Source organism: Equus przewalskii, chromosome 27 (genome assembly GCF_037783145.1).
Source record: "Equus przewalskii isolate Varuska chromosome 27, EquPr2, whole genome shotgun sequence".
In the NCBI taxonomy this organism is placed as follows: Eukaryota; Metazoa; Chordata; class Mammalia; order Perissodactyla; family Equidae; genus Equus; species Equus przewalskii.
Window position 1 is genome coordinate 41,529,013 of NC_091857.1, and position 15,345 is coordinate 41,544,357.

General features: G+C 46.1%; 1 protein-coding gene across 37 annotated transcripts in view; it reads left to right on the plus strand.

Annotated features, from left to right (window-relative positions):
- Positions 1-960: 960 nt before the first annotated feature.
- The window catches only part of DIP2A (disco interacting protein 2 homolog A), a 130,545-nt gene continuing 116,160 nt past the window's right edge, over positions 961-15,345 (plus strand). For 8 of the 37 annotated variants that reach the window (XR_011533982.1, XM_070597735.1, XM_070597737.1 and 5 more), the window contains exon 1: positions 981-1,353. Coding sequence is in view for 22 of the 37 variants with exons in the window: in XM_070597735.1 (XP_070453836.1) it covers positions 1,263-1,353 (91 nt within the window). In the remaining 15 variants the exon portion in view is untranslated. Of the gene's footprint in view, positions 1,354-2,727; positions 2,834-9,544; positions 9,640-15,345 lie in introns of all 37 variants that reach the window. The other 29 variants (XR_011533984.1, XR_011533983.1, XM_070597736.1 and 26 more) reach the window with 15 other exon arrangements.

Sequence of the window (15,345 nt, forward strand, 5' to 3'; positions counted from 1 at the left end):
TCTCCTTTCTTCTTCCTGGTACAGAGAGGGAGGCACCTTTACAGATAGAGATTTACCTTACAAATGTAAAGGTGTCCTAACAAAGGGCAAGTTCCTTTCCTCAGAGCCTCCTTCCCTGTCCCAGTTTATCAAAAGCAATCAGCCTCAAATAATCCTGATGCCAAAGAGACATATCTTAGGGTGGCCAATTCCAGGTCCCCACAATACTATACGTGCTAAGGCTGTTTTGAAAAGCAAACAAGTTAACGCACAGAAACGCCTGAAAAAACGCCTGCCCACACCACGGGCTATGTAGCTATCTGTTAACATGCCAGGAGGGATGCCGAGCCAGGGTGTTAAAGTGTGCCGACGGTCTCCCAGCAAGGCTCCCAAGAGTAAAGCACACCCGTGTTGGGAAGGGAAGCATGTGGAGAAGGGTCACTTGAACCGCAGAGCCGAGCGTATCCCGAACACTCGCGGCGGGGAAATGCCTCAGCGTCCACGTCAGAACCCTCACCCGCGCCGCACGGTCAGTGTGGGACACCGAGGCCAGTGCCCACCGCTCTCTTGCCGGGGCTGCCGGTGGCCGCTCTAGCCGCTGTGGCACACGGCCACCTAGCCTGAGAGCTAAGCTTGGTATCCCCGCCTCTGGGCTGCGGCCCCGCCGCATGCCCGAGACCCCGACACCGCCGGCGGCCCCGCCTCAGGAGGCCCGAGACCCCGAAACCGGCGGCGGCCGCGCCTCAGACCGCCTGAGGCCGAAGATCCCAGAACCTGAAGCTGCCAGCTCCCAAAGCCTATCCGGCATTTAGACCACGCGGCGATCCGGGCCCCGGCCCAGAGCCTCTCGGGAGTGACGCTCTCCCGCCTCTCCCAGTGGGAGCCCGGAGCGACCTCGCCGCCTCCTCAGGGCCAATGGGAACGAGCCTTCGGTGTTGCTGGGCGGGCCGGGGCCCAGCCTGCAGTCGGCCGCGCAAGCGCGCTCCCCTCCCGCCCTTCCTACCGCGCACGCGCGCTCCGTGTGAGACTGGCCGGGCGGTCCGGGACGCGCGGGGCGGTGGCGGCGCTAGAGGAGCCCCCAGCCCTCGCGCCCGCGCCGGCGCGGAGCTGCTTCGGCCGCGCCCCTTCCCCGCTGTCTCAGCTCAGACCCGGCAGATGTGAGTCGCCCGGCTGAGGGGAGCGACGTAGCCGCCGCCCGGGCTGACCCCGACTCCTGCCCCGGCAACGGCCCCGCCCGGGTGCGAGCCGGCTTCGCTGTCCGCTGGGCGCGGCCAGAGCGGGCCATGGCCGACCGTGAGTGCCCGTTGGAGGCGGTGCCGCTGCCAGCCGAGGTGCGGGAGAGCCTGGCCGAGCTGGAGCTGGAGCTGTCGGAAGGTGAGAGGCGCGGATCCCTGCCCTCACCCCGGACCTCCGCGCGGCCCTCGCCCCGGACCCCGACCCCCGCGCGCGGCCCTTGCCCCGGACCCCCGCGCGGCCCTCATCCTGGACCCGGACCCCCGCGCGGCCCTCATCCCGAACCCCGACCCTCGCGCGGCCCTCACCCCGGACCCCCGCGCGGCCCTCACCCCGGACCCCGCCCCCAGCGCGGCCCTCGCCCCGGACCCCGACCCTCGCGCGGCCGTCACCCCGGACCCGGACCCCCGCGCGGCCCTCGCCCCGGACCCGGACCCCCGCGCGGCCCTCGCCCCAGACCCCGACCCTCGCGCGGCCCTCACCCCGGACCCCCGCGCGGCCCTCACCCCGGACCCGGACCCCCGCGCGGCCCTCGCCCCGGACCCCGCCCCCAGCGCGGCCCTCGCCCCGGACCCCGACCCTCGCGCGGCCGTCACCCCGGACCCGGACCCCCGCGCGGCCCTCACCCCGGACCCGGACCCCCGCGCGGCCCTCATGCCGGACCCGGACCCCCGCGCGGCCCTCGTCCCGGACCCCGGACGCCGCCCCCATCCCGGCCCTCACCCGGAGATCTGGAGACCCCTGCCCCCACTCCTTACCCGAGGACCGTGCCCAGGCCCTTTACACCTGGGACCCCCGTCATGCGTCTGGCACCCGGGACCCGCGACCCCCGCCTGGCTTCTCGTGATCGGATCCCTGATCCTCAACCCTTGGGCGCCCACAGGCACCCTGCGCTCTGCGCTTTGACTGGGTGGTTTGGCCTCCGCCTCGTGAATCTTGCTGGGAAAGACCATTTGTGTCCACGCAGTGAGCGGTGAATGTCAGAGCCCAAAGCAGCAGGTCAGGGCTTCACGAAGCGGGCTGACCCCAGCAGCTGCTGCCGGCATGAGGTGTGGACCTGTGAGCCCAACCTCAGCCCTGTGTGCCTTAGTTTCCTCCCCTGTGAAACGGGTTAGAACAGCACCTGCCTTTCGATTGTTTTAAGGCTCAAATACCTTAACACAAGGAAAGCGCTTAACGCTTAGAACGAAGTTAGTAGCCCCTTTTACGGAACTTTTAAAAATGAAGAAAAATGTGTCCCATAAATGGATGTTTGGTAAAAAGAGACTGGGAAAATTCAGCTTCAGGGGGTGGGTGGCTCTCGTTGTCTAGATGTCATCTCTCCCCAAGGTTTGTGTCCTGATGTTCTGTTCAGCTGTCATCGTGCAAGAGTAAGTTCCTGCCCGGGATCAGGGAAGCCTTGTAGCCCTTGAAGAAAAGCATCTAAATGTTTAACTCCTTTTTAAACTTAAATGCATTTTCATCTTTTAGAATACACTTTTTTCATAGTCTTATTATTCTTACTTTATGTTTCAGGTTGATATGTTTGGCTCAGGTTGGGGTAGTGAATTCTTGAAACAGCCATCTAATAAATATGCACTGGCTTGTGCTAACTCATTTAATCCTCACCAACCTTAGGGAGGTAGGTGCTGTTGTTATCTTTGTTTTACAGATAATACAACATCTACTTACACGTGTTTTGAATTCAGTGTTTGAATTTTTAAAAGTTCTATGATGTGTAGTGCATTGTTTTTAATGGAATTACAATAAGAAATGGGTGGATTTGAGAATTCTTGGTAACTAGATGCTCTTGGAAAGTTTGGAAAACTCAAATTAGGAATGGTTCTGACAGGAACTCCTGTTCTGAATTTGTTATAGTACTTCAGGGAAAATCATGTAGATGCAGGCTAGATTTTACACATTTCAAATAACGTTTTTGCAGATTGCACCCTAATTTCTGCTCCAGTGTATTTGTTATTCTCTGAATTCCTTGTTTTGTGGTTGTGTTTGAGTACTTTCTAGGAGTTGACTGTTAGATAAAATTGGATCCTTTCCTCAAAGAACTTCATAATTTGTACAACAGAACACACATAAAGAAAAGTACTTCAGTAAAAGAAATGCTTATCTGTTTAATCTGTTTATACTGTTGTCATTTTAGACATATGTAGAGGATGTATAGATAAGTAAAGGGTGTAAAATTATATGTAAGTGGAGAGGAACCTGGAAATGTAGCTTAAGTTGAGGAAGGGGGTGAACAAAATGTTAAAGAGAAGAGACAGAAGAGTGCAGCAACAGCCAAGGAAGTAGGAGCCCTGGCTTCTGCTCCAGCTCCTACACTGGCCTGACACCTTTCTTTTGGCCCAAATAGGTCAGTGATTACTCCGGCACAGTCATGCTTGGTCCTGCTCCCAGGGTGCTTCCACACCTTTGATGCTGGCTTCTTCAGTTTGTGTTGTGATTATTGTTGACACAGGGCTTCCCCATTGGACTTGGAGATACTTTTTGATAGGGACTGTGTCTTAGGCAGAGTTTTGACATCTTCACACAGTGGCTAGCATCTGCTAAGTGTCCATGAATCTCCACCATGAATTATAACATCTCTGAAGCTGGTTTTGGTCAGCTGTAAAAGAAGATGAACACTACCCTTATTGACGTCCCACAGTTCTTGTGAAGATTCAGTCAGATAGTATATGTGAAAGTGTTTTGAAAATGGTAAGGTGTTTTGTTTATATAATTAAAGGAAAGTATTATTAATAAAGCCCAGTTCCAAAGCAGCTGAAGTTAGTTTCATTGTCATTATTTTTATATTTTGATGAAGTAAAAGTAGAAAGTGGAACCCTCTTTGTCCTTGCATTCTCCCCACCCCCATTTCGGGGGAGAGAGAAACGTGTAATTCAGAATAAAGTAATGTCAAAGTAGGATGACTTCACAGCACTCACATTTGTCTGAATGAGAAATTGCTTAAAACTTAGAGTTGGCACTGTGCTGGGCAGGTTGGTGGGAAGAAGAAGTAACAGACAAAATGCTGCCTTCATGGAGACTGGTAGTGAGTGATAGATACCTAGATAAATCTGGAAAATCATGCATGACTTCCCCTCATCCTGTACACCAGCAGTGACTAGTTGAAAGTGTGCCGGGGCTTTTATTCATAACTCACATGTGGCCTTGTTCTCCAGCATCCTCACTGATTCTCTCCTTGTAATTGAGATTGGCTCTCAGGAAAAGTTGTGGTCTTAGAATGCACTGATTTTTTTCCCAGAGGGCAGGTTTGCTTATTACTTCTGTTATTGATTCTCAAAAGGGAAATAAGGTACTGCTGTGATCTTGCTCCCTAACTTTCCTGGCTGTTTCACCCTCCTTGACTTAGGATCTCCCTTCAAATTAAGATGAGGATGAAGGGTAGAATTGCACAGAACCACACTCTTCTTAGACTCCACCCACCATGAACACACAGAACAATTCATACATGTGGCTCCCCAAAGCTTATCAGAATGTCCGTGGATGATAATGAGGTTACTAGAGAGGTTACTAAAAAATCATGATTTTTTAGAAAAGAATTCTTAAATACTTGTGTTTTACCTATTATTGTATCAAATTACCTTCGATATACCTCACAACTGATTTTGGTACTGTACAGTATCTTGGAGCTATTGCTGCTGAACTGCTTTAAAAATGCAGACAATGGTATAAGGTTTGTTCTTTGTTTTAGTGACCTGCAGTGGTTTAGAGAGGAAATTCCGATACAATAGGCTACATTTATCCCACTCCTGTTTCTTTATTCTGGTAAATAGGTCTATTCTGTAGCTTTAACTTTAGTCTTTTTCTTGTTTTCCTGTATTCTGATAATGCAGGGGCCTCAGCCTGGGTGGAATAGGGGAAAAGCTCTCTTGTGGGTATAGAGGAAGGGACTTCTTCACAAAGCTTTTATCCTCTTTAAGCATCTTTAATTTCAAAAATTTGTGATATAATTCTTAGATTTCAAAATGACAGTCTGCCATTGCCTTTACATCACTAAACATTTATTGTGCTTCCTAAATATTTTGTGGTATATTAAAGTTGTCATGTCCAAATTCTATTCATCTGTCAAAGCCCAGCCCAAATGCCTTCTTATTTTGAGCCTTTCATGATGATTTCTTTTTTTTTTTTCAAGATTTTATTTTTTTCCTTTTTCTCCCCAAAGCCCCCCGGTACATAGTTGTATGTTCTTCGTTGTGGGTCTTTCTAGTTGTGGCATGTGGGACGCTGCCTCAGCGTGGTTTGATGAGCAGTGCCATGTCCGTGCCCAGGATTCGAACCAACGAAACACTGGGCCGCCTGCAGCAGAGCACACGAACTTAACCACTTGGCCACGGGGCCAGCCCCATGTCTCCCTTATTGATGGTCTATTCTTTGAGGCTGTACCTGGCACATAGTTGGTGGTCAACTTGTATTGAACTGAATTATTCACTCTTCTCAGGACTCTTGCCTGTGCCTGTGGTAGACTCTGGTTTGGTTCTCCATCGTGATGCTTCATGAGAACAGATGCCAAGCCTGCCTTGCTCTCCTCTGTCCCAGGCATCAGAGCCAGCTGGTGTGTTCTCTGTGTCCACTGACCTGTTATGTGGGATTCCAGACTCCTGTAAAGAAAGGCACCATTTGCTCCATCAGTTTGCCTTCTTTTAACAACTGGTAGAGGGAGAGAAGTTGGGACTTGGGGAGGTTACTTTAGACTGGTGGTCAGAAAATACCTCTGGACAGGCAAATTGAGTAACAAGAGGAGCCATCCATGTGAATAGGGAGAGAGCATCCCAAACAGGTGGATTAGCTGGGCCATGGCCACAGGAGGAATAAGCTGGGTGAGTCATGTGATGAGAGAAGATGGGTGAGTTGTAGGAGTGTTGCCCGCAGCTGCAAAGGGCAAGGAATGACAGGTACCGCCAAGGCTACTTGGTTGTTTAAGCAATCAAAGTTTATGATAGAGGAAAACAGAACAAGGAGCCAGGGATAAAGGGGAACAACAAATCAGTACTTACAACATCCACACCACAATCAGCCGGGGAAGTCTCACTGAGGAAAGGACGCTTTGCCTCAGACCTGGACAATCTGCACTCCTACCCGCCGTACAAACTATTGGGACATCCCTGGCTGATTGTGGTGTGGATGTTGTAAGTCCTGATTTGTTGTTCCCCTTTACCCCTGCTCCTTGTTCTGTTTCTTTCTATCAATAAACTTTGATTGCTTAAACAACCAAGTAGCTTTGGCGGTACCTGTCATATCCTTGCCCTTTGCAGCTGCGGGCAACAAGGAGACAGGCCAAGAAGGCAGCCTGAGGCCTGGTGGATCTTTGATTTTTAAGTGTGATGAGGAGCCACTGGAGTTTTGCTATTTTGACTATTTATGTCCTTAAAGACTCACTAGTTGTTGTGTCAAGAAGGGATTAGAGGGAGGCAAGAGTGAGTCCAGAGAGAGACAATTTAGGAGGCAGGCACTGCTGGGTGAGAAATGGTAGCTTCAATCCAGGATGGTGGCTGCAGGGGGAGGTGAGAAGTGATTGGATCTGAGGTGGATTCTGAAGGTGGAACTGAGGGGATTTGCTGATGGCCTGGATGCTTTGGGAGGAAGTCAGCAAGGAGTCAAGAATTGAATACTAGGTTTTGGGTTTGAGATGCTGCATGTACAGTGGTGAGATGAGGGGAGAGGGAATGACTGGATTTGAGGGAAAATGCAGTAGTTTATTTATTCAAGGAAGAACTTATCTGCACAGATTAACTGTGTGAAGTGTATGAGGGAGCCATGTGGGGATGTTGAGTCGGCAGTGTGATGTGCGAGTCTGGACTTTAGGGGAGTGGTTCAAGCTGGAGATGGATATTTTATTCATCATTGCTTTCAAATATGTGTTGAGGAATTATAGCAGTACACAAAACAGAAATTTCTACTCTCACAGACATATATTCTAGTGGGGGAATAAGGTGATAATACGAATAAAAATATATGGAATATTAGATTGTGATACACTTACCACAATTGAGAAAAATAAGGAGGGAAGAGGGATAGGGAGCATGCATTTGTATATTTGAGAGGAGGAGGCTGCAGTTTTCCCTAGGATGGACAAGAAAGGCCTCTCTGAGGAAGGGCATTTGAGGCAAGATGAGAAACTGTATATTTCTGGGAGATTTGTCTGGGTTGAGGGCTCCGCAGTTTGAGAGGCCACAAGGCAGATGAGGACCTGTCCTATACAAGGAGCTTCACGGAGGTCCATGTGTGTGGAGGAGAGGGGACAAACGGGGCAGTGGCGGAGATCTGATAGGGCCCTATGTGTCTCCCCAGGATTGATGGTTATTCTGTGGCAGAGAGCCATCATCTGACAGGTGCCTCATGCAAGGTCTCTGTCCCCATGATGAGACTGGTTGAATAGGACAAGGCTGGAGACAAAGAGTGAGATGATGGGTGAGGATGGTGATGCCAGCTAGTTGGCCTGATCATTTCACTGTTTTGGGATGATTTTGAAAAATTCATTCAGGAGCTGGCCTGGTGGCGCAGTGGGTAAATTCACACGTTCCACTGTGGCGGCCCAGGGTTGGCTGGTTTGGATCCCGGGTGTGGACTTGGCACTGCTTGGCAAGCCATGCTGTGGTAGGTGTTCTACGTATAAAGTAGAGGAAGATGGACATGAATGTTAGCTCAGGGCCAGTCTTCCTCAGCAAAAAAAGGAGGATTGGTGGCAGCAGTTAGCTCAGGGCTAATCTTCCTAAAAAAAGAAAAGAATTCATTCACTACTGTGTCCAGTAAATGTTTAGTAAATGCTTCGTGCAGTAACTACTACCATGAACTGATATCAAGAATTTGCTACCCTAATGCTATATCACTTTCCCTGTTAGTTTATTAGGTAGTTGAGGCCTAACCTGACTCCTGACTACTAATTGTAAAGCTATTTCTATTGAAGTGGTACTGGAAAACTGACCACTAACCCCACCCCCAGCTTGGCTGGGTCTCCCTTACGTGACTCAGCACCATCTACTTTTCTTTAGAAGCACTTATCATAAGGAGGTACTTTCAGAGAATCCTGTCTCGTGTTTGTCTTTCCTACTCAGTCATAAGGACCTTGAAGAGAGTGACGTTGCCATTTTGCTCGGTGCTGGCCGTGGGCCCCTTCCTCAGCTGGCCAGCTGGCTGCTGTAAACCACCTTGATTTCTCACACAAGGCACTTGTTGGCAGGGAGGAAGCAATGTGGTGTCTCGAGGGCACCCTTCTTGAGGGAGAGCCACCTGGCCCTTCTCCCCAGGGGCAGGCCCTCTGCGAGGTGTGTGGGGTATGTGGGTCAGGGTTGTACTCTCCGAGGCAGCCTCTATTGGTCGTTTAGTTCTCTTCTCTCCTTTGACCTCCAGTCTCACAAAATGGGGTAAATATACATCCAGGACTTAGAAGTTTGAAAAGAGACTCGGAGGTGGGGGCACTGGTCTGCTAGAGTGAAGAATCTCTGCCTGATGAAGAGTCCTCCTGGAAATATGAGCCTGGGGGAGTGGAATCAACCCCATAGCAGATACCCGGCACTCACGTCTCACATGGTGCACCTTCAGTGAATGCTGATGTGTTTTTGCTGTGGCCCCTCTCTCATCATCGGGGTCTAGGATGAGTGTTCTGTCTTTTTATTTGAAAAGTACAAAGAGTTGTACTTTTTGAAAACACATTTTTTATATCGTCTTTTAATGTCTTCTTTTACTTGATGTGACATACAACATTTAATATAAAAATGAATTCATACAAAGTATTTATTCACTTTATATAATGTAACTGAAGAAAGGGTGGAAATGAAGGTGGGTTAAGTTAATGGGAAAACTTTACTTTGTTCTGCTCTGCCAGTTAATCTTTTAAAACTAATTCTTGCTGTAGCACTTTCTTTGCGCTGAGCTTGCTTCTGAGTAAGACTAACATAATCCTTGTGGTTCAATCTTTATACCTTCAAATTTATCTAGCATTTCTGGTATTCTACTTGTGTATTAAAAAGACTAAGAAGTTACATACCAAGTACTTGGCATAGAAAAACCTGTATAGTTGGTGAAAGACAACACCTAAAAATAGTTACATCTATTGTTTATTGATAATCACTTGAAGTGATGCACCCAAGGGCCCCACTTCCCTTTTTCACACAGGAAATGAATGGTCTCTGTTCTTAAGAGTTCCTGGATTCTTGAGGTAGCACCTCAGATAATCCCTGGAGACAATAATCACGCAGAGGTTTCCTTTCAGTCTGGCTCTGTGTTGTTCAACTTTAAGGAAGGAATAGTAATCCTGTCCCTTCAGTCTATACCGACTATTCATGGATTAAGAGTACCATTTTTGAAATAGCAGAGAAAAATTTTTATTCCCTTCCAGATTTCAGAACAACTTTTTCTTCAGGATCTTTGGTAAAGAACCTTTAAATTGAGTATCTGAAACTTAAAAGGACACACTCTTCTTGTTGAAAGCAGGTGAGTAACTCAGAAGAGCTTAAAGCCTTTTGCCTATGTAATTCTTAGGCTTTGTTTCCTTAGTTTATCTCTGAAGATGAAGGAGGTTAAGGATTTCAGGAAACAACCAAGAAACGCTAAAATTAGGATCACTTTGAGATAAAGCTTAAAGAAATGAGAGATTCCAGCCTCATTATTAGATAATCTTGGTGTTATGGACTGAATTGTGCACACACTTCCCCCCCGCCCCAATTTTATATGTTGAAGCCCTAACCCCAGTGTGACTGTGTTTAGAGATAGGTCCTTTAAGGAGGTGATTAAGGTTTAAATGAGGTCCTAAGGGTGGGCCCTAATCCACCAGGACTGGTGTCCATATAAAAAGGTTAAGAGACACCAGGAGTGGATGCACACAGAGAAAGGCCATGTGAGGACACACTGAGAAGGAGAGCTAAGCAGAGAGGCCTTAGAAGAAAACAAACCTGCTGAAACCTTGATCTCAGACATCTAGCCTCCAGAACTGTGATAAAATAAATTTCTGTTACTTAAACCACCCAGTCTGTGGTATTTTGTTGTGGCAGCCCAAGCAGACTGAGATACTCAGGGTGTCATCCCTGTCATTCAGCAACATTCAAGAGACTGAGTGCCAAGAGGCTGTTGGCCTAGTGGGGGCTGAAAGACACGTAAATAGTGGCAGTGTTGTGAAATGTGTACAGGACCCATTTGGCTCAAGAAGGGGAGTGATCATCAGTACTGGGCAAGCAGGGTCAATAGCGGAAATAAAGTTTCTTCCAGCTTTGTTCTGAAGGCATGTGTGAGGAAGGTGGAGTAGGAAAGCAGGGAAGAACACGCTAGACAAAGGAAGATGAGCCAAAGCTGAGTGGGCCAGGGGATTTCCAGACAGTGCACCTCAGGCAGATGGGTGGAGAGAGCAAGTTGGCAGGGGCTAGCTCATGCGAGGATTTACACATCCTACTAAGGCATTTGGACTGGACTCTCTGGAGTCTAGACCAGTGTTGGAACAAACTGAAGTGCCTCCTGCAGCCAGGTGGGGGTTGTGGATGTGTGAGGTGACTGGGAGTAAGACAGGCACCTGTCAGCTCCGGAGCAGCACAGCTGAACTTTTCTGTGGTGATGGAAATGTTTTGTGCTGTCCAGTATGGTAGCCACTAGCTACATGTGACTTTTAAACACTTATAATGTGGCTAGTGGGACTCGGGAACTGAATAGTCAATTCAATTTACTTTTAATTAAAATTCAAATAGCTATATATGGCTGGTGGCAACTGCATTGGACAACACAGAAAATTATATGCCCTGCTTAAAGGCAATCTGAAAGAGTATTACCATCAAAGTGTATCTTATGCAATTTTTTTATCCCTGCGCTTGACAATGGGGAGAAAAATGGGAAAGATTAAAATAGGCTATGTGTACGCGTTCAAGAACCCATGAAATCTTGAAAACAGAGATGGCCAATTTTCTGTTTTTAAAAAAGGGCTAAGGGAGTGGTTATTCTTGGGTGCTTTATTTTAAACGAGTCTTCTTTAATAAATGAGGAAGCCAGCAGTTAACTTTTTTTTTTAAGGTATTGAGCAGCAGTTGGAATATTCCTGTGTGATCTCTGTCTGTCTCTTCTTCTGTCTCCTCTTCTCTCTCTCTCTGTTATATAGAATGATTTTTCTGGCAGCTTGCAGAGAATGGATTGGAGGGATATGAAATTGAGAGCAGAAAAATTAAAGAACCCATTGCAGTAATCTAGGGCAAGAGATTGTAGCGGCCTGGACAGAGGCTGAGCCAGTGGGCTGGAGACAGTGGTCTGAAATAGAATCAGGAGGCTTTAGTGTAAAGAAGTGGACATTGAAGGAGAGTCTAGGATGACTTCCAAATTTCTCAAATGAGTGACTGGGAGATGATGGGGTTGTTTACAAAGGTGTGGAACAGAAAGAATGTCTGTTTCATACCTGTTGAGTGTGAGGTATCTCTAGGAGATCCAAGCAGTGGTATCCAGGGCGCATTTGGATATGTGGCACTGGTACTTTCTAGAAAGGGCTAGTCTACAAGTAGAAATTGGAAGTCATTGGCACATAAATTGTAATAGAAGTGAATGTGATCACCCTGTAGGGAGAACTGAATAATGCAGAGGATCTAAGACGAAACCACGAGGAACCCAAACCCATAAGAGAAAGGCAAAGAAAGGAGGCCAGAGGGAAGACAGGAGAAGGTGCCACAGCAGGAACAGATGAAACAGAAGTGTGGGCATCTATGCAGCTGAGGCAGAAGAGGGTTTCAAGATAAGAAGTGTTTGTGGGAATGGAGGATTTTCTTGGTCGATATTCATGACCAACCGTTAGGTAAAGATGACTCTTCTTCCCCAAATCTCATTGAAATGGTAGAAGTTTTAAAAATTAAAAAGAAATTCACAGCAGTCTAGATTCTGAGAAGTCAGAAAGGTGGATCAGAACAGCAAGCACTATCTAGGTAGGGAAGACAGGAGTTGGGGAGATCGGTAATGGACAGTGCGTCCTTTGAACTGAGTTGGGAGGGATAGGAGTGGAAGGTGGTGGTGAGGAGAGGATGTAGTTTTCACTGGTTTTCCGGAGTCTGCCATGCCATTCCCTGAGAAGGGGCCACCAGTTGTATGGGGAAGAGGATGATCAGAGGACAAGCCCCACCTCTGCCTCAGTCACGGTGGCTTCTCCACTTCATACTCCTCAGAAGAGTTCACTTGATTGGAAGGTGTGCAGCTGAAAAGCTGGAAAAATACTGGAGTGGATGATATTTAAATTCTTCTTCGAGTTGCAAGAGTATGTTAAGTTCTAATCATGAGTGTCCAATAAGAATCATACCACAGTGTGGCTGTATCTCACCAAGTGATGTTTAAAAGCATTCTTTCTTTAAATGTCTGCTATTTCTAATAGGTTTATTATCTGTTTACCCATTTGTTTAATACAGACTTGTTAGCCAAGAGGGATATTTTTATGGGAGAATCTTATTATCCTTCTCTGTGATATTTGTTTGTCTGTCTGTATGACCTAACTGAGTGTTCAGGGTCTTACTTAGTTAAATGGGATAATTTAAATAAGCTCATGAGGACTGTAGAAAATATGGCAGACATTTGCATTGAGCAAGGACTCTTTCATCCTTGGGAGTTGCAACCTAGCCGACTGCAGAATTCAGTTTGACAGTCTTTTAAGAGTTAGAAACTGTTGAATGTGAATGACTGCTTTAAAAATTTTTTTTCTAATTGTGAAATATTTCAAACATACAGAAAACTTATGAGAATCATGGTGTACACACCCAGGTACCTACCACTGACTTAAAAAAATTAAAATTTTGCCATATTAGCTTCAGGTCTTTTTTCAAAGAATTGTTACAGAGAGAGTTGAAGCCACACACACTCTGATTCCATCCCCTAACTTCTCTCCTGAACCTGGTGTTCTGTTTTATTGCATTTCCATATAACCTTAAACAATCTTAGTGCTGTTTTGCATGTTTTAAAACTTTACATAAATGATGTACTACTATATGACTCCTTCTGAAACTTGCTTTTTATCTCAACATTTTGTTTTTAAAATTATGATAATAATTGTGGTAATACATGTAGCTGTAGCTCACTCTGACTACTACTTTGTGATATTGTCTTACATGATTATACCAAGGTATATTAATTTGTTTCTCCCAAGTGTATATATTTTTTAAGTTAATAAGCTATGTTTTAGAGCAATTTTAGGTTCATAACAAAAGTGAGTGGAAAGTATAGAGAGTGCCCATATACCCCTTGTTCCCACACGTGTACAACCTCCTCCGCTATCAACAACCGCCACCAGAGTGGCACATTTGTGACATCAGTGAACCCACACTGACACACCATCACCCCGGATCTGTAGTTTGCCTTATGGTGGTATATATCCTATGGGTTTTGACATATGTATAATGACATATATCCTCCATTTATTATATGATCTCGAGTGTATTTTTTAAACAAACAAAGGATGAGCAATCTGCATAGTTGGCACTAGCATCACTCCACAGTCCACTAGGCGAATGCTCAGGGGGAGGCATCAGAGCTTTAGCCCAGGAGCTCAGACACAAACCAGCATGGGAAGAGCTCAAAAAAGGGGGAAGTGGAAAGAGCCTTCAGACTAGGCAAGGCCCAAATGGCTGCTAGTGGGAAGTACAGGAGTCAAAATGGGCTCAGCATTGTAGGAAGCAGATCCCGGGTGGGTCAAGGCAGGTTTGGGATGAATCTCACTGAAAGCATATTCTGGCCACAGCATCTCTCTTATTCTGTACGTTGACCTGTCCCTACTAGACCATGGACATTTAAAAATGGTCATTCAGTTTATCTCTGTAGCCACTTTGTTAGGGTAGCTCTGGCATTGTTGACCTAGAGACTTTTGCCCTTCCCAAGGTAGCTCGAGGAAGCATATGTTCTTCTTCCTAAATTGCATGGCAGTTTTAAAGATCTACATCTATTTGTTTATTGGTCTCCCACTGTAGTACACTCGTTGGTAGCCCCAAAGAAATCAGATCTTAATCCCTGGAACCTGTGAAAGTTACTGTATTTGAAAAAAGTCTTTGCAGATATAATTAAGTTAAGGATCTTAAGACGAGTGACCTGGATTTTTTGGGTGGACTTTATATGCTATCACAAGTGTCTTTATAAAAGAGAGGCAGAGGGAGATTATTTGCACACACAAGACAGAGGAGAGGCAGTGTGAGCAACAAGGCAGAAATTGGAGTGATGCGGCTGCAAGTCAAGGAATGTTGGTAGTCACAAGAAGCTGGAAGAGTCAAGTAACAGATTCTCTCCTAGAGCCTTCAGAGGTAGTGTGGCCCTCCTGTCACCTTGATTATGGCTCAGTGAAACTGATTTTGGACTTATGGCCTCCAGAATTGTGAGAGAATAAATTTCACTTGTTTTAAGATACCAAGTTTGTAGTAATTTGTTACAGCAGCCACAGGAAACTAATCCACCCACCTGAAGACGTATTTAGAGGAGAAAGTATTTCTTTTTGTTTCTTGTTCTATATTACTTCTTTGTGAATTATACTGAAGGTCTGAAATATTTTTGTTTTTTCTTTTATGGTTAGTGATCTTTGTGTCCGGTTTAAGAAGTCTTTCTGTACCTCAGGATCATGAAGATATTCTCCTATATTATTTTTTAAAAAGCTTTATCGGTCTGTCTTTCACATTTACATGCATAATCCACCTAGAGTTGAATTTTGTGCATGGTGTGAGGAAAAAGTCATTTCATTTCTATTCCATGTGGTTATTCAGTTAGTTGAGCCAGCACATTTATGGAAAGTGTCGTCTTTTCCCCCACTGCTCTGGACTGATTTCTGCTCCATTGCTCTAATTGTCTATCTTAGCATGTACCCCTCTTTGTACTGTAGCTTAACTCTAAGTCTCTGTATCTGGTAGAGTAAGTCTGCCCTTTTTATTTTTCAAGTTTGACTTAGGTAATCTTGGCCTTTTGCATTTCCAAGTACATTTTAGGATCAGCTTGTCTATTTCTACACAAAAAACTTGCAAGAATTTTTGATTGGAATTACTCAGACTCTGAAGATACATTTGGAGATAAATGACATCTTTATAGTGTTGAGTGTCCAGATTCATGAACGTGCTATATCCCTTCATTTCTTTAGGTCTTGTAAAATTTATCTCAGTAATGTTTTTAGTTTCTATTTAGTGGTCTTACATATCTTTCCTTAAATTTATTCCTGGATTT